General features: G+C 37.4%; 1 protein-coding gene across 8 annotated transcripts in view; it reads right to left on the bottom strand.

Moving 5' to 3' along the window:
• The window catches only part of ASCC3 (activating signal cointegrator 1 complex subunit 3), a 255,129-nt gene that overhangs the window by 75,885 nt on the left and 159,664 nt on the right, over positions 1 to 19,580 (bottom strand). For all 8 annotated transcript variants that reach the window (XM_014531334.1, XM_005883805.2, XM_014531335.1 and 5 more), the window contains 4 exons: positions 11,139 to 11,276; positions 10,935 to 11,055; positions 9,861 to 9,993; positions 5,270 to 5,395 (listed from right to left, as the gene is read on the bottom strand). In XM_014531334.1, coding sequence (XP_014386820.1) covers positions 5,270 to 5,395; positions 9,861 to 9,993; positions 10,935 to 11,055; positions 11,139 to 11,276 — 518 coding nt within the window. The remainder of the gene's footprint in view (positions 1 to 5,269; positions 5,396 to 9,860; positions 9,994 to 10,934; positions 11,056 to 11,138; positions 11,277 to 19,580) is intronic.

Genomic DNA, 19,580 nt, shown 5'->3' with positions numbered 1-19,580 from the left:
ATGAGAGAGAAACATCGATCAGCTGCCTCCTGCACACTCTCCACTGGAGATGTGCCCGCAACCAAGGTACATGCCCTTGACCGGAATCGAACCTGGGATCCTTGAGTCCGCAGGCCGATGCTCTATCCACTGAGCCAAACCAGTTAGGGCAATTAATTCCCTTTTAATGTGCACGAATTTCGTGCATCGGGCTACTAGTGTTAAAGAAACATTCTGTCAATCCTCTCCTCAAAACTCCTACAATGGTTCCCATTTTACCCAGAATGAAAGTCAAAGTCCTTACCATGGTCTCTAAAGTCCCACATGACCTGTACTACCTCTGACCCCCACATCCCTAATCTCATGTCCTGCTACTCTCCACCCCTCACTTATTCTCTGAGCCACACCTTCTCCTTACTGTGCCTTAAACACACTAGACCTGCCTGCCTTAGATCATCTCCTGTTCCCTTGGCCCACAATAATCCCTATATAGTCATGTGGTCAATTTCCTCGCTTCATTCAAGTTTTTGTTCAGATGTGAGCACCTTTTTAAAAAACATACATCACAATATATTATTATTAACAATAGTCCCCACACTGTATATTATAACCTCAGAAATTATCTTTTAACTAAAAGCTTGTATCCTTTGTTCAACATCTCCCACTTTCTACCTTTGGCACTTTTAATTGGCCAGGTATCTCAAAATATGTATAGGTGGCTACTAAAAGAACTGGAACTCTTGATATAGATGGTAAAGAGTGAATAAATCACCACCCCCTGAAATTAATTGAAGCGTATTCACTAACAGATGACCAGACTTTAAAGACTGTTAAAGCTTGGTTGGGTATAAGGGCTTGAGAGGGCACTCATGCAGGAAGAAGAGTGACAGCAAAAGTGCGAAAGTGAGAGGAATTTCACTTGGTGTGGGTTAATATCTCCTCTGATCTAACCTAACCCCTTTGCCTATGGTGGAGGGGGATAAATACTCAACATTCATTTGGAGCAGTGAGAGAGCAGGAAAAGCAGCTGCCACAACTAAGTGCCCTAAGCTGATGCATCAGGATGATATATCCTTCTGACTCTCACTCCAGAATTTCCTCCGAGCAAAGATGGCCATCAATATAGAAGGTGAGGCAATGGGAATGAAGGAAAACTCACTTATTTACATGGGCTACACCCATATGAGCAGGAAGCTCCGTAAGTCATCAATACCCAATAAATTTTTTGGCTCAGAAGCTCAGTATAATTTTTTCAGTAATAACCCTCAAGATTTCATCTTTGTTCACTGTGCTAACCCCCAAGCTTCTTGTTCTGCCCCTAATTAGTACTGTTTATTACAGTTGCATGTAGATTTTTCTCACCATAATACTATTAAATAGAAGGCAGTTTGTAACCAGAGCAACAGGGAGAGATGCCTACTTCAGTTCCCTCTCAGTGGGATCCCTATTCCAATTGATGTCTCCCACTGTGCTCTTGGCTCATCTCACTCTCACAGTTGAAAATGTAAACTGTTCACTCTCCTACTCATTATCTGAATTGAAAGACTGAATGCTTTCTATGTCTGCTAACTAAACTTTATCTAGTTCCCACCTCCAATATAATACATTCAATTTCTGATCAATACCATCTGACAGTTTGCAAATTAGGCTAGACTGGGGTTAGACTAAAAGCAGGTCAAACAGTTGGAGAACTAAGAAAATAAGGAAGAGAAAATTTAAAAAGTAACTTTAAGTTGGAAGTCTAGGTAAATGGGTGCAGGATAATAACATTAACAAAAGTAAGAAAGTTAGATTAGAAGAGAATTTTGATATATGATTATTTCCGTTTTAGACATGTGAGTTTGATATGATGGTGGGAAGACTACCTGACAATATTCAGAAGGCAGGTGGAAAAATGAGATTGTAAATTGATTGATAGCAGACTGCAATAACATAGTTTGGGGTCTTTTACCTCTGATGATATTTTAAATATAGATGGGATAGTAGAGAAAAATTTCTTAATATTATACACTGAGAAGAGCATGACAGCACTTTACAGTGTTTTGTCTAAAAAAAAAAAAGGCAAAACTTGAATTTAGGGATGAGGATGCTTAAGTTGAATCCAAACTTAAGGACATTCTAGAAAAATAACTGGCCAGTATTTATTTCTCTAAAATGTCATTTGCTGATCTGACTGGAAAAAAAAAAAGTATAATTTTGATTCATTCACACGATAGCTATTGTTATGTTGGTTGTTGTCATTTTTTTTTTTTTTGACAATCTAAGGGAAAAGAGATCAGTGCCCTTGACTTAATAGTCAGGTATTGAATGCTTTAAAAATTCTTGGGGCCTACCAGTTGAAAATCACTGGTATAGATCAATAAAGCAATTGGAAGGGAGTACAGGAAAAACAGCACATTAATCAACATTAATTATATTCTTCATAATTAATACTGAACTTAGACTTTAATTCGTGCATTGCATTCTCAACATGGCCCTGTGAGGTAGGCTATTACTCACTTTCCAGATCAAGAAAGTGAAGCTGAGAGGCAAAGTGACTCAAAGCTGCAATTAGTAAAGGGTAGTGCTGAAACAAGAATCATTGTTCTGATTCTAAATTCAAAGCTCCTTCTAACACATTAATTGCCTCTATTCTTATGATCTAAAAAGTGAATATATCTATGGTTACACACTAAAGAAACAAAGAGTGGTAAGTCAACAAGCTTAGGTTTTAAGTCCTGGCTTTATCACAAAGTAGTTATGGGATCCCCGGAAAGTCACTTTAAGTTTCCAGTTTCCCTTTCTTCAATACCAAACAAGAAGGTTAACTAGAATACCTGTAAAGTCTACTTCATTATACAATTCCACAATTCTAATTTTATGATCCACTTACTATGAAAATTTGCAGTGCTAAATGGTGAGCTCACTAATTTCGCAGTCATATTCCCAAATGACATTTTGTACTTAAACCAGAGGTTCCAATGTCACCATATTCTCAAACTCCTTATCTATGCAAGTGGAAATGTTGGTGGAAAACAAATTTCTTGAGGTAACAGATAAGATTTAGTAATAACATTTTTCATCATAGTTTCTCTGTTTAAGAACTTACAGTGGTTTAGTATTCCCTCCTACCCACGTTAGGAATGTCCCTAATCTTTGGCCCTCCTTCCAATCCCTCTCCATCTGTTCAGGTCCTATTCCTCTTCCCCTATCATTAAACACCTTCCTAACTGGTCTCCCTGTTGTGAATGTCTCCCATTCCACCATTCCAGCTCATTCCCTACTGTGGTGCTGTAAGGACTGAAACAAACCAAACCTAATTTGGTGATGTTAAACCACGTTTAAAGGCTCCCAATGGCTCACAGCCATAGGATCAGATGCAAACTCCTTAGCATGGCATAAAGGCCCTTTACTTTCTTGTTTGGCCCACTTCTGGTTAAGACAATCTTCTTGTCTCTACGCTGTTTAAATTCTGGCTACATCAAACTTCTTGGAGTTCTGTAAACACACTTTCAAGCCCCGAGGGCCTTTGCCATAAAGGCCTCCCAGCTTTTCTTCTCTTCCAGATTCAAGATCAAGTCTTCCACAAAGCTTTCACTCTCATAGGCTTAAATACAGTTCCATTAGAGCACTTATGATTCATATTGTAATTATACACACACACACACACACACACACACACACACACTCTACAGGCCCAACGTGGGATTTCAATCGCGCCAGGAGGCGCCCCGCCTCCTGCTGTTCGAGGAGGCACCCCATGGGGGGCCGGGACCTGCACCTGACTTGCGCAGTGCCAGCCACCACAGGAGTCAGGCCGGACCTCACAGCGTCCCCCGGCCACCCTGCCTATGTCTGCTCTGAGGCCACCCGAGCCGCCCTGCCGACTCGGGCAGCCCCCCGCCGCCCCTCCCCGTCTCCACTCCAGGCCTCACCTGCGCATGCAACCTCCTCCTGTCGGTCGTGACCCGTTACATCATCCTGGCCTAATTTGCATATAAATACGTACATAGATGTTTCCAATATTAAAAGATCAGCCTTTGAAGATAGTGTATGATGTGCATTTGTGTTTATGCTTCATCACCTAGTATAAATAACATCTGACAATAGGTGCTGAAGGAAGATCTAACCTACACTTTCTTGAGTAAAAGACACTTCACCAATCATCAACAAATCAACAAAGGACAAGTGCTGGCAAGGATGTGGAGAAAAAGCAACCCTCCTGCACTGCTGGTGGGAATGCAGCCACTGTGGAGAACAGTATGGAGTTTCCTCAAAAAACTAAAAATGGAACTCACATTTGACCCAGTGATCCCACTTCTAGGAATATATCCCAAGAAACTAGAAACACCAATCAGAAAGGATATATGCACCCCCATGTTCATAGCAGCACAATTCACCATAGCTAAGATTTGGAAACAGCCTAAGTGCCCATCAGCAGATGGCTGGATTAAAAAACTGTGGTACATCTACACAATGGAATACTACGCTGCGGTAAAAAAGAAGGAATTCTTACTATTTGCAACAGCATGGATAGACATGGAGAGCATTATGTTAAGTGAAATAAGCATCAGAGAAAGATAAATATCACATGATCTCACTCATTTGTGGAATATAATGAACAACATAAACTGATGAACAAAAATAGATCCAGAGACAGAGAAGCATCAAGAACATTTGAACACAAAAATGTGTTATACAATGAACCATTCCAGATAACAAAGAGTTTAACACATAAGGAAAGGGGGATGTGATTACCCCTGCTTCTTAATATGCCAAAAATCAGCCAACCCCATCTACACCAAGAACATGAGTTGATAAGAACACATATGTAATAACTTAATCAATAAAAAAAAAAAGACACTTCACCACAACTACCCCAATTTTATTTTCTCTTGCTGGGTCCTTATTAACCCTTACAAATGACTCACAAATACTTTTTTTTCCTATGTGTTTACAAGCTTCAATCTTCTTTGAATTCCAGCTGTACTCAAGTCAATCACTACCATGTAAGTTGAACATGTTTCTTAATTACTTCAGTTGTCTCCCTAAGTACAGGGCAAAGTCCTTGAGGGTATTCTAAATTAATTAAAATAAGCTAAGAAATAAATTTATACAATTATTCATTTTCTAATATGTCATAATACATTGTGATCATATCAGAGACATCATTTGGTTTTCTGGGCAAATTCACACACCTAGAATGTCCAAAGTTCTGACTTTTTTGTTGTGTACCTGAACTTAGAGATTATTACTTTCAAACATATTATCTTTCAGTGCAAAACAGAAATAAACAATGCCCTGTGCTTACCTGGGGTTCATGATAAGACGTCGGAAAAAGTAAGTCCAGGTGATATAATCCATTGCATCTTGCTTAGATGTTATTGTCCCACCAGCAATCTCCGCATTTAAATGGTCAGACAGCACTCCTAATAAACTACATGGTGAACAAGACATGGGAAACACACATGAACATTAAATGAAGCACACTTTATCTCGTACAGTCAAGATTCAGGTGTTATGTTCCAAGATACAAAAGTAATGTGTTTTGTATGATTTATATTTTGTATATGATTTAGGAGAAATGAATTGCAAGATGGAAATAAGCACAGATTGACAGGAATAGAGCTAGTAACTTTCAGGAGCAGCAGCTGAGAGCCAAGGTAAGAGCAGGCAACAGAAGACATAGCTTGGAGGGCATGGAAGGGTAGGTTATGGCATATAGGACTAAGTAAGGGATAATACTGAGGCAGATAAAAGGATGTTTGGCAAGACAGACATAAAAGTTATGACAGAGAAAAGATATTACCTTCATTCATTCAGTAAATATTAAGTTCCTAGTAATAGATGACATAATTGTACTGTGTTAAGTATACAAAAAAAATGACCAGATGTGTTGAAAGACAGGAATAACAAAATATTCATTTTATTTTTTTATAGAAAATACAAGAATGAAAAGTAAAGTCCAACAAAAGAAAAAACTAAGTAAATTATGTGATATATGGAACAATATGCTGATATTAAAAATCGTTTTATCTAAGGATGTTTTAAGGATATGAGAAAATGGCCATAATAAATTGAATAAAAAATAAGTTGCTCTATTACTCCATATCAGTGGCAGAGTATAAATCCATATAGTCAATTTGGAGGGCAATTTGGCAATATTTATCTGAACAGTCATCATGACTTAGCAATTTCACTTTTCCATTATCGTCTGCTAGAGAAACATTTATATGTTATGATAGAAAAGCAAAATACTTCACTGCAACATTATATATAAGAGGAAAAAATTGGAAACTCTCTAAATGTTCATTAATACAAAAATTAATATATAAACTATGGAATAATCTGGAATAGTAACACATTAATAATCATCAAGGTACAAAATTAAAATTTTTAAATTTTTACTGATGTAAACTATATCAGATTAAGGACATTACTTACATTCCTATTTGCTAACAGTTTTTATTATGAATAGAGACCCAATGCACAAAATTTGTGCAAGAGTAGGTCTTCCTGCCCCCAGCTGCTGGCACCAGCTTCCCTTTGGCACCTGGGACCTGGGACCCGAGCTGGTTTCCCTCTCGCTGCCCGCAGGCACCCGGGACCTGAGCTGGCTTCCCTCCAGCCGCCCACAGGCACCCAGGACCCAGGCTGGCTTCCCTCCAGCCCTGGCTTTGTCCAGAAGGACGTCCTGAATGACATCCAGAAGGACGTCCAGTCTAATTAGCATATTACCCTTTTATTATTATAGATTGGTGTGTAATTTTATCAAATGGTTTTATATATCTATAAGGTAATCATGATTTTTTTTCCTGCTACTGTGGTAAATTATATTATTTTCTTTTCAAGTAATGTCATCTTGCCATTTATGGAATAAATTATTGATTTTTAAAGAGAGAGGAAGGGCGGGAAAGGAGACCGAGAAAGATCTATGTGAGAGAGAAACATCAATAAGTTGCCTCCCATATGCAACCCAACTGGGATAGAATCCACAACCTAGGATTGTGCCGTGACTGGGAATCAAACCCACAACCTTCTGATGTACATGACAACACTCCAACTAACTGAGCCACCCAGCCAGGGCTCATATTCAATTGCTTTGATTGATAAGAGATTATTTAGGTATTCTATTTCATTTTGTGTCAGTTTTAGTAAAATTTTAAAAAGAAGTTTTACCATTTGATACAAATTTAAAAAATCATTTGCATAAAGTTTTTCATAATACCTTTTTTTTATTGTCTATAGTATGTTTTGATTCCGGATACACTTTGTTCCTTCACTTTCTTTTTCTTGATCAAACTTAAAGGTTTATCAATGTTATTCTTCTCTTCAAAGAACCAACTTTTGGCATTGTTTTATTTTTTTCTAATGTATTATGTTTGGTTTCAATTCATTAATTCTTGTTCTTATTTTTCTTATTTTCTTTCTTTGAGTTCAATTTGCTATTTTTTTCTAAATTCTTGCAATAGATGCTAAGATAAGTGAGTTTTCATTCTTTTTAAATTTATAGATTTATGGTCATAAATTTTCTCTAAGTACACCGTAACCTATATCCCACAATATTTATTTAATATTTTCACATTTTTCAAATTTAAAAAAATGAACATTAGTGGAATTAATAACAGAATAAAAAAACAATAACTATATCAATAAAAAGCCAGCTAATGACCAGAACGACCAGTCACTATGATGCCCACTGTGGCCAGCGAACCAGCCCGATCGGAGGGTGGGGCCAGCCGGCCAACCTCCTGCAGCCCCTCCCCCCAACTACCCCTATCCCCGATGGGCCCCCACCACCCCGATTGGTCCGTGGCCCCTCCCTGCAGCTAGCTCCACCCCTAATCAGCACCCCCAACCCCATTCGGGGGCAGGGGCAGGGCCAGCTGGCCCACTGCCCACAGCCCCTCCCCATGGCCGGCCCCACAACCAATCGACTCCTCACACAAATCGAAGGCAGGGCCTGCTGGCCAACCTCCCGCCATCTCCTCCTCCCAAAAGGCCCACCCCGATCCACCCCGATTGGGGCCGGGCCGGCTGGACCCCACCCATGCACGAATTAGTGCACTGGGCCTCTATTCCTATATAATAAGAGGCTAATATGCAAATAGATGGAACGGCGGAACAACCAAACAACCGGTCGCTATGACGTGCGATAACCACCAGGGGGAGTGCACGGAACATGGTGGGCAATGGCAGTAGGCGGCAGAGCCTGGAATATGGTGGGTGTCGGCTGCGGCTGGATGGTGGAGGAGGTGAGTGGGGGCACCAGACCAAGGTGGTATTCCGGTCACTGTCATTGGGGCGAGCCTCTGGTGGTTACTGAAAATTTTTTGCTCCTGGGCACCGCGGTCCCACCCAGCACTCGCACCTGCAGCCAGTGCTGGAGCCGCTGCTCACACCCGCTGCCAGTGCCTGGCACCAGTCCCTATAGCTTTGTGCTGTCAGTGGGTGCAAGTGGTGGCTGCCGGCCCCGATCACCCCTGAGGGCTTCTCCACCTCCCCCTGCTCCTGAGGGGCGATCAGGGGCAGCAGCCGCTGCTTGCACCTGCTGATGGTGCTGGCCTGTCTTGCACCTGCTGCTGGCGCTGGCCCCAATTGCTCCGCGCCATCAGTGGGGGTGAGCAGGGCTGGCACTGTCAGTGTGTGGGAGCGGCGGCAGCGGGAGGGGGGCTGCCAGCAGACAGGAGATCGGGGGTGCAAGTGGGGCCAGCACCATCAGCGCGTGGGAGCGGCAGCAGTGGGAGGGGCCAGGTGGGGGCACAGAGGATGGGCTGAGACCCGCCCCTGTGCCACCGCAGCCTTGTGGTCCACAGTTCCTTTCAAGGTGCATGAATTTGTGTAATGGGTCCCTAGTTTCCAGTATAAATATAAAACACTAGAGGCCCGGTGCATGCAATTCATGCACGGGTAGGGTCCCTAGGCCTGGCCGGCATTCAGGGATGATCTGTGGGGCAACCTGCCGGGTGATCAGGGAGCCCCCGCCTGCCACCCGCCTGGTCCCACCTGCTTGCCAGCCCCGCCTGCCACCACCGCCGGTCGCCTCCCTCTGCGGAGTGATGAGGGAGGGCCCCCCACTGGCACCCACCTTGGCTGGCCTGAGTGTACTGCATTGAGCACCTGCCTCCTGGTGGTCAGTGCGCGTCATAGCAACCAGTCCTTACGCTGGTGTTCTGCTGTTCAGTTGATTTGCATATTAGGCTTTTATTATATAGGATACCCCAAAGATGTACACCAAACTAATCCCTTATTAATCACTTATTATGCAATAGACACTGTTCCAAGAACTATGTATCCTATGAAACAGCTACTAAAGCTATCATCTCCCATTTTACAGATAAGGCACTGAGGAACTAAGTAACTTGTTCAATATCAAGCAAGTGGTGGAGTGCAGATTGTCTGGCTCCAGAGTACATGCAGCTGAACACTTTACTATACCACTTCTTTTAAAAAGTTTTTTATTTTTTAAAAATATTTTTATTGATTTTGAGAGAGAGGGGAAGGGAGAATGGAAAAGGGGTGGGGGAGAGAGAAAGAGAGATAAGGAGAGAGAGAGAGAGAGAGAGAGAGAGAGAGAGAGAGAGAGACATCGATGTGAGAGCAAAACATTGACTGGGGATTAAGCCTGCAACCTGGGCATGTGACCTGACCAGGAATCGAACTGGCAACCTTTAGGTGGATAGGATGTTGCCCAACAAACTGAGTCATAGCAGCCAGGGCTAAAAAGTTTTTAAAAATTAACATTAAAATTGAATGTTGTCTTATAGTGATTTTATATTCAGTTTCATTTCAAGTAATTTTTTGAACTAGTTTTACTGGTTTTTAGCTAATAAAATGTAACCACAAAAATACCAACTTTCTATGACATAAATTAATTTAAAATAATTTACAGCAAAATTTACCTTGATTCTACTGGGAAAGGTTCATAAAGAAATTTTTTGTAAAAGTCTTTCTTTATGTCATGAACCAGAATTACAGCTTTGCCCTGGTCATCAAACTGAGGCCTCCCAGCACGTCCCATCATCTGGAGAACATCTATAAAAAAGAGAACAAGAGGTATTCTGCAATGTGGCACAAGGTATATTCACTGATTATGGCATGTGTCTACAACATAACAAAATAACAAAGGAGACAGAATATCTTAAGAGCATGTATGCTATCTCTGATGCCTACTATTGAGTTTCTTAATAATTAATCAAATCACTATGATAGAAAATTGAGTCCCCAAAAGTAAAAGTTTGTAAAAGTAAGAAAAAGTTTCCTTTATACTTAAAAATGCTGTTTAAGAGTTATTACTATTTTAATTTAACAAGAACAAATAACACATATTTGCAAAAATATCTTCAGCAGCGTCATTTGATTATTTCTACCATGAATAATGGGTCTATTTAAACCTCACCTTTCATCCACCCATGGTATAAAATATATTTCTTTTATACTGCATGAATCTGAAGTAATAATGCAAATAGGAATTTCTGAAGTAAAAATAATATAGCTTTTACATATATTCACCGAGTATAAATACACACTCAGTATATTTCTCTCTTCAGAAACCACTGAAAATGATTTTAACAAGTTTTAAAATATGTTAATAAATGGTTCATGCAACAAGTGCTTTGGTTCTAGAAGTTTCATGAAAGTATCATTTCTAGTGAAATAACTTTAAAATTAAGCACTCTAATGTTTAATTATAATTTACTCATCACTAATAGCTACTAATCAGTACTTTTATTTATTTATGAATTTGAAACCATTAGTTATGATTTGGATGTTTCTAAACAAATTGGATAAATGTAAGACTGGGTAAGTAAAAGTAAATAAAACAGTTCAATACTTTAATGTTTGCACTGGAAACAAAAATTTACAATTTCTTCATTATATGTTTAAATGTGACCAATTCTCTAAAACTTAATTCATATAAATTCAAATAAGGTACACATAGAAGCTTAATGTATTGATAAATTTTTAAAAATTACCAGTAATTGGAAAATCCACATAACGTCTTGTCTTTCCATCATAATATTCTGTTCCTTTAATAATTACTAAATGAGCTGGAAAGTTTACACCCCAGGCTAATGTACTTGTGGCAATAAGAACCTAAAAAAGTAAAAGATAACACATTTAACTAAAACATAACTTTTAAATTACATTTAAATATCTTGTCCTGGAAAAAACAATACCTGAACTTTACAGTTTACAAAGAGTTCTTCTACTGTCTTCCGGTCCCTTTCATGTAGTCCAGCATGATGCATTCCTATTCCGAAAGCAAGTGTAAGTTTCAGGTTGGAATCTCTTAGCGTTCCAATGATGTCCTCCATCTGCAAATGCAAACAATTATAAGATGTAGGCATATTAGGCTTTAAAATGTTTATATTAGTACTATATTTGATTTATTTTGTGTTTTGGTTATGAGCATAAAAATATATGCCCCATCTGTACTTATGATTAAAGTTAAATTAACTGAAGAGAATATTTTTATGTATATTCTAAATAAAGTTTAAATGTATTCCATCCCTTTCTTTTTCATCGAGGGAAAAAACCCACACCTATGGGTAAGAGGAATATCCCCTTAACTATTAAAGGGAGGCAAGAAATGCAGTATTGACTAAAATGTTTCAATGTCTCTTGCTCTAGAAAAGACTTCTGTTTTTGGCTTAGTGCTAAAAATTTAGAAAATATTAACAAAATATAATTTAAAAATCAGTCATAATCCCACTGCACAGATAGGAATTGTTCAATTTAGGTTTCCTCACAGCCTTTATAGCCCAGGGCAAGAAAGATAACTTGAGCCTTAGTTTAATAATTTACAAATCAAACTGGTGTTATTTTTGTTTATTTCTCATTTCTTTGATCAATAGTGCAGTTAATATTTTTCATATTTCCCAGCTGTTTTTCTTTGTAACTTATCTTTTCATTTTTTTAGAGGGAAATGATAGCCCTTTTTCTTATTGGCCTGTGATAGGTCTTTATGGATAAAGGGTATTAACTCCTTGTCCATCATATGCTATAATGCTTTCATCTAGTTTTTTGTCCTTCACTTAATTTAATTTTTTTTTTACTTTATGGTTTTAAAATTTAAAATTAATCCCATATGTTTCGTTGCCTCATCTTGAGATCAAATACATATTCACCTACTAGTTCAACTTTTGTTATAGTTTTATTTTTAACATTTAAATAATTAACTTGTAATTAACTTGTAATAGGAACTATGGTATAAATCTAAGTTTATTTTTGGTAAATAACTGGTTAATTATTCTAGCAATTCTGGTGAAATAATTCCTTAGCTCACTTATTTTACATCCTAACCTTACTATATTCTGAATTCTTATATATTCCAGTTTTTTAAATTTTAAAAGAGATTTAATATCCAGCCTCAGTTTCACTAAACTTTCATGTCTGAAGGGTTTCTGAAACTTATATTTTATAAATACTCTCCGAATATTCTATCACTTTCCACTCTACATGTGAAATACTCAAAGCAACACAGATTTTATGGTAACATGCAGCACATCTATTTTCTTACAAAATTGTTTCCCTGCAAAGAACTGAACAGAAAGCCCAACCTCTCTATGTAATGATAGACCTCCACTGGTCCTTGAGCAGAGAATGACACGAGGTGCAGCATGGGAAGTTCGTTCTGGGCAACTTCACGAGGGGAGTAATGCAGGGACCAAATAGCTTGAGGATACATAAGCATTCTTTTAAAAAGACACATTTTTGTTATGTCTGTAGCTTCACTACCACAGTCCAAGAGTGACCAATTGTGGAATGGGAACTTGGAAATAGGTACATGCATAATTATTACATGCCGGAAGACTCACAAATATTAAAAACTGACATTGTCTTCAGACTTCATTTTACTATTAACCACTTCTAATCTACACAAGTGTACTTGTAACACACTCCTGGCTGTGCATAAACCAGTAAGGAGCTCACAAAATCTCCATCTCAAGAAACTTTAGCAGGCTGCTGCTGCACTTAGTAAAAATGCGCAAGACAAGCAAATCAGTATTGTGAAGCATTCCAATTGTTTTCATTCTTATGCATTTTTTTTCCAATGGTCAAAATATTTTCCTTTTTTTTTTTTAAGGTAGGAGCAAGCTGTTTTATACCAACGATCCAAAAAACAGGAAGATGATGTTTGCCTTTATAATAACTATTAATGTAAAAAAAGCACTGCATAAACAAGGTCATATTTTAATGACACACATCAGAAATGCTATTTACCAACTTCCCCTGAACAGAATGCAATGTATAAACAGTTCCTTTTGTTTCATGGTCACAGTAAGGTCACCTGATATTTCTGCATTAGTTACCTTGTAAATTGTTAAGCAAGAATATAGAAATGTATTAACATAAATTCACTTTCCCTTTAAAATTAGTACAGGATAAGTAAGCTATAAAGAATGTATGCTATAAAGAAAGGTGCTTGTCTTGTCTCATAAATTATATGTTAGCCATTCTCAAGTGACAGCTTATTATCCATTTTTTTGTTCAATAGTTCACTGCATAAAATATCTTCAATTTATACTATCATGACTTAATTCACTGATATTCTTGCTCTGACAAACAACAGTGTATTTTTTTAGCTTGTATAATTTATTATTCCATGGCAATGCCAAGCACATCCAAAAAGTAAGGTACCATTTACCATAGGAAAGCTAAAGAATCCTATGACAGGAGGTTTGGTGGGGCATTAATATCCTGTCCTTTCACATCAGGGAAGGCTCTCTATTTCTCATTCCCCTGCCCCCACATTCACATAAATCAATGCCTTAAAAAGAACTATTTGCCTATCTGAACTGGCAAAGACCTAAAATCCTCATGAGGACAATCACAAAAAACAACTTCATTTATTACATGGTTACTGTGGACGAATTCTGAGTTATTTGAACATCATAAAAAAGCAAAATGTATAGTAATATTATTCAATCATTAAGCATAAAATACTACTAGGACAGCCTGTTTAAATTTTGAAAATGTAAAATTTTGATTACATTTAAATTTCATCTTGATCAAAACATAATCTAAGCAAAATTTTTCAGGGACATAGGATAATGAAAGTTTAAAACATGATACTAGATATTATTTGTTGAGCTCTTATTATGTATCAGGCATTGTGCTTATTACTTGACAAAATTATCACATTTAATCCTTTATATAAAATAACGTAACACCCAATTCATTTACATACCCCATATATTACAAATCAAAAGACTCAGTGAATTTTAAATCCTGGTTCCATGAGAAAATAAAATCTGAATTACCATTTTCTCAATTTTTCCAAGCACAGGTAGTACCATTCTAGATGGTTAGGAGAAAAGTTCATAGATTGCCTACAATGGATGCCTTAGAAATTTAAGGATTATTCTAGTTAAGAAAGACTGCTATGGCATTAAAAAAAATTTTTCATGATAATTAAACACTCTGATATAGAAAGTTGTAATTCCATAGTTTATTTCTGTTCAACTAAAATTTCTTGTAATGTATAAGTATCTTTTCAATAAATGGTCTTAAAAATATGTCTGACTATATGTTAGTTAAATAAAAAATTTTATTCAATATTATAAATAAAAGAAAAACAGATCTATATTCCTTTAAGTAGTTGTCTTTGCTTAGGGTAGTGGGGGAGGAGGCACATATGTAAACTGTTGAACCAATTACTTTAACCTAATAGAATTTTTTTATATTTTAAATTTATTATACTCAAAAAAGCTTTTGTAGAAAGATAGGATTCCATTTAAGTAGATACATTACTCTGTGCCTGAAATACATTCCAGTCAGAATATAATTCAGTGAGTTGATGACAATGCTGGCTCCAAAAGAAAGGAGGAGACCAGATTGGACAAGAATGAGCTAACAGACTGTGCAGCCCAATTCTGTCCCTTTGAGTGTGATATATTGTTTCAAGATGCTAAAAACCCATACTTTCTCAAAGCACATTGTTGTACTGGTTTTCCCATTTTCACAGAATCCTCATTATCAGAACTCTGTACTCTTTTCAAAGCACATCAGACTCAGACCAGATGCCACCAAATAATGCTTATCAATTATCTAAAATGCTCAATAAAAGTTACACCATACAGAATAATAAGTTATGAATACATTCATTAAAAGTAATTAAATATATCACATCTGGTACAGATGTTAAATGAAATTAAAACATTTCCTTATAATTACTAAGTATTAACTTCTTAAAATACATTTCTACAGGATAGACTGAAGGGGAAAAACTAAAATGAAAAAACACTTTAGAACATTCTACTGATCTACTAACAGGAAAAATTTTAAAAAAACTAAATTAATTAAAGATAGTAAGTTTCCAAACTTTACTAGTACTCCTCAGATCATATTTTCTTGCTGCCCTTTCAGAAGTCCCAACAACCACACCTCAAAATAATTCATCATACTGTGTGTGTATATGTATGCATGTATATATATATAATTTATGTGATGAAATATACAATTATATGTAAATTAAATATATAAAATCCAAATAATATTGCTATGTCTGATAAATACATACAATATTATTTTCAATGTGTGCTTTTTAGCTTGGCCTGATTCTAATAACAGTAATATCAAAACTGGGATATAGATATTAAAGATTTTTCCTTATTAATTATTCTAATTTAATTCACTATGCTTCTGGTATGAAATCCCAGTGCTTCATATTTGTTTATTTATTTACTTAATATATTTTTATTGATTTCAGAGAGGAAGGGAGAGGAAGAGAAACTTAGAAATATCAATGAAAGCGAATCACCATTGGCTGCCCCCCATCGGGAGTCCCCTGTGCCCTGACCAGGAATCAAATTGTGACCTCCTAGCTCATAGGTAGACGCTCAACCACTGAGCTACACCGGCCAGGAGTGCTTCATATTTATTTCTGAGTATGCTTACTTCCATTTCTAAGAGATTCAGATTCCAAAACATGGTTGGAGAGCATTTTCATATATTGAAAAGCCTTTAAAATGCAGAGAAAGCTGATGAAAAGAACTTAATAGAATTAATTTTCTAAAGTAGCATTATTTTAAATGAACAAATACTATGTTAATTAAATCTGTAAAGGATCATAAGCCAAAGATTATAAAAATATGACCAAATTTTAACAGAAACTTTCAGCAAAAAGAACCTGTATATAAGGTATTATTCAATGTGGTAACAGTTAACATTTATTGAACATTTAATTCTGTATTGGACTATAAATCCTCACAACAATCCTGTGAGGATAGGATTGTTATTATTATTATTATTCTTTTATAAATAAAAGGATGAGGTTCAGCGTTTAAATACCCCACCAAATGTCATATAGCTTGCAATGGGCAGTCAGTATGGAACCCAGGAAGCCCGACTTAGGTCTAAGCCAGCCGCGGGCAAACTATCCGGCCCATTTGAAATGAATAAAACTGAAAAACAAAAAAGACCGTACACTTTTATGTAATAATGTTTACTTTGAATTTATATTAGTTCACACAAATACTCCATCCATGCTTTTGTTCCGGCCCTCCGGTCCAGTTTAAGAACCCATTGTGGCCCTCGAGTCAAAAAGTTTGCCCACCCCTGGCTAAGCTCTCAATGCCACACTCTAATCAGCACATGAATGAGAGGGGTATTAAAAAAAACAAAACAAACAAACAAAAAAACTACTTAAAGTAATGACATCATTCATTTGGCTTAAGGCTGGACCTTATTGTGCAAAAAACGGGTAAGATTAGAAGTAACGAGTAATATCCTAGAGACTCACAAGCTGGGGAACTCTAGGCAGATTATTTGCAAATTTTCAATTCTTTATTATTTGAGTATATCCACTCCTATGTGTCAAAATGAAGAATATCTAAAATTATCTTCTTTTGTAAACTAAAATATCACCTCTCAGGATTGAGAATGGTATAGCTCTTGTTGATTGCTTGTGTTTGGTATTTTAGTTACTGACTTTATCTTTATTGTATTTCCATCCCTGTCAAATCACACACACCCCCACTTTGACTTTTCCATTTTCTCTAGTTAGTATGTTGTCTATAATTCCATTTAGCAGACTAAAAGAACACAGGCTCTGAGTCAGACACCCTAGTTTTGAATTCCCAAGCTCCACTTACTTGCTTGTACTAATGGGCAAATCACTTAACTCTTTTAAGTTTCAATTTCTGCAATTGTAAAATGGGATAAAAACATCAACCCTCCCAGAATTCATGGTTAAATGAGATAATGTAAGCCTTTAGTGAACTATAAAGAACTCTCAACACATCAACTATCACTAAGCATAATAAGAGTTTTGCCTCTTTAAGAGTACATGCACAATAGCAACAAAGGCAAAATAAAAATGAATGGCTTCCTATCGTATAGCTACTCTTACTTACACAAATATTCCATAAGGCTCAACTGAGTTTAAATGCAGTACATCTGTAGATAACATGTATTCTGACACTTAATATCCTTAGCCTAATAGTGTCTTTTCTGGTCAGTTGTTAAGAGGTCAGAGACCTGACCAAAATAGCAGTGGGGGTGAGGCTTTTGTATCACGAGTCAAATCTATTTTAGTTTAATTAAAACAAACAAACAAACAAACAAACCCCAGATCCTTCTAGTTAAAAATGTGATAACCCTGCATTAAACTCTAATTACTGATTTTCAACAATCTCAAAGTCCATCTTCTATAGAAAAAGGTCAATAGACATATGGTGAATAAAAAGTCAAATGAATCAAAGAAAATGATAATGAAACGTCACTAACAGAAACTCCATCACATCTGAACTTGTGATGATTTTGAGTAAAGCTAGACTGTTCATTTGTAAGTCTATGAGAGCTATACTTGTAATGAGATTGGATGATTTATACTTAGTTTTTAAGCATTTAAAAATTCCTTCACCATCAGGCATGTGAAAATACCAATCTTACTTTTCATGAGAGTGCTCCTATGCACACCTATGCTACAGTTTTTCATAAATTCACTTTGAAGCACTGAGTAAAAAATTATTAATTAGCACATTTCTTTAATAATGCTTAGTGTACAGTAGTCCCCCTTATCTGTGGGGGACATGTTCTAAAACTTCCCAGTGGATGCCTGAAACTCAGAATAATACTGCGCCCTATATTATTAACAGTATGAAGGAAAACTGCTGCTAATTGCAGTGTGAGATACATAGAGGAGTTGAGGGGGATAATGTAAGCAAGACTAAAGTCTCATATTCAGACATGGTTCTGCTCTCTCACCCTAGACATGGCATCTCATCCAAGGTGTGAGATGAAGTAGGGCAGCATTCTGAGCTTTCAATCACTATGGCCACTTAAAAGAAAGGGTTTTCCCTCTGCTCTTTTATCTGTTAGTGCAGGCTGGCAACTATCCAGATCCTAGTACCGTTCCCCCTTGCATGTGGGACCAAACCGCAGAATATCTGGTGGAAACCAACAGACCATACTTGTTAGGTGCTAAATTTTAACATTAATTAAATTACATAGCAGATATTCTAGGAGTTGTATGTCCTATTTGCTTTCATTTCCTTCCCCTCCCACCCATTTATTCCTCAACTCATCCCATGCTGACTTCTGTTCACAACATGTCACTGACTCCGCTTGCCAAGTTCTTCCAGCACATCCAAGTGCTAAATCCCAGGGGAGTGTCTCTGCTCTCACATCACTGCACTCCATTAACATCTGATGCAGTCAAGCACTCCTTCCTTCACGAACCCTCTCTTCCAGTGTTTTAGAACATTCTTCTTCACCGGCATCATTTGCTCAGTGCCCTTTGCCAGCTCCCCGCTTTCTGCCTAAGCTCACAGTGAGGAGTCCCTCAAGGGCTGCCCTCCAGTTCTCCACTCTGTCTCATGGTCTCATGCATTCACCTGAGTTTAAAGACTGCTTCTATCACCACACACTGTTGTCTGTGTCTATGTTTTATATACAGTGTGGTTACAGCCAGAGGGAAAGGGATGGGGATTGAGGGATAAAAAGGGGGTAAATGGGGAAGGAAAGAGACTTTGCTTTGGGGGTTGGGTGCACAGTGCAGTGTGCAGATGATGTTTTGTTTAGTTAAATACTTGAAACCTGTATGATTTTGTGAACCAATGTCACGCCAATAAATTGAATAAAAAAATAAGTATAAAGGCTGCTCTAGTGTGATGTTCTCAAGTTCACATGTCCATCTCACACCTTCTGTGAGATACAGACTTCCTACATCTAGTTGCCTTGAAATCTCCACTTGAAAATCTTAGACATACAAATTAATGTGTCCAAAATAGAACTTTTAAATAAAAACTAAAACATGTCTCCTCCTTCCTTTCTAGCCCATCCTCTCAGCCCTCCCCATTTTAACAAACGACACCATTATTTGCTCAGATGTTTAGAGTTAATAACGGGGGAGCCATTTTTGTTTTCTTTTTCTCAACCTCCACTCCTTATTTATCAGACAGTACTCCAGCCCAAAGCATCTTTTCATTCCTATTGTCACCACCCTAGTGGCCCTCAGGTCACCACCATCAATTACATGCTTACATCCATTTCAACCCATTTTCCACTAAACAGCAAAAGTGATCTTAAAATACATATAAGTTAGAGTATGTAACTTGTTTAGCCTACAACCTTTTAGTGCCCAGGAACACCCCTTTCTTAGATATCTTCCTTCC

The sequence above is a fragment of the Myotis brandtii genome, unplaced genomic scaffold, assembly GCF_000412655.1.
Source record: "Myotis brandtii unplaced genomic scaffold, ASM41265v1 scaffold8, whole genome shotgun sequence".
NCBI lineage: Eukaryota > Metazoa > Chordata > Mammalia > Chiroptera > Vespertilionidae > Myotis > Myotis brandtii.
This window is presented reverse-complemented; position numbering and strand designations above follow the sequence as displayed.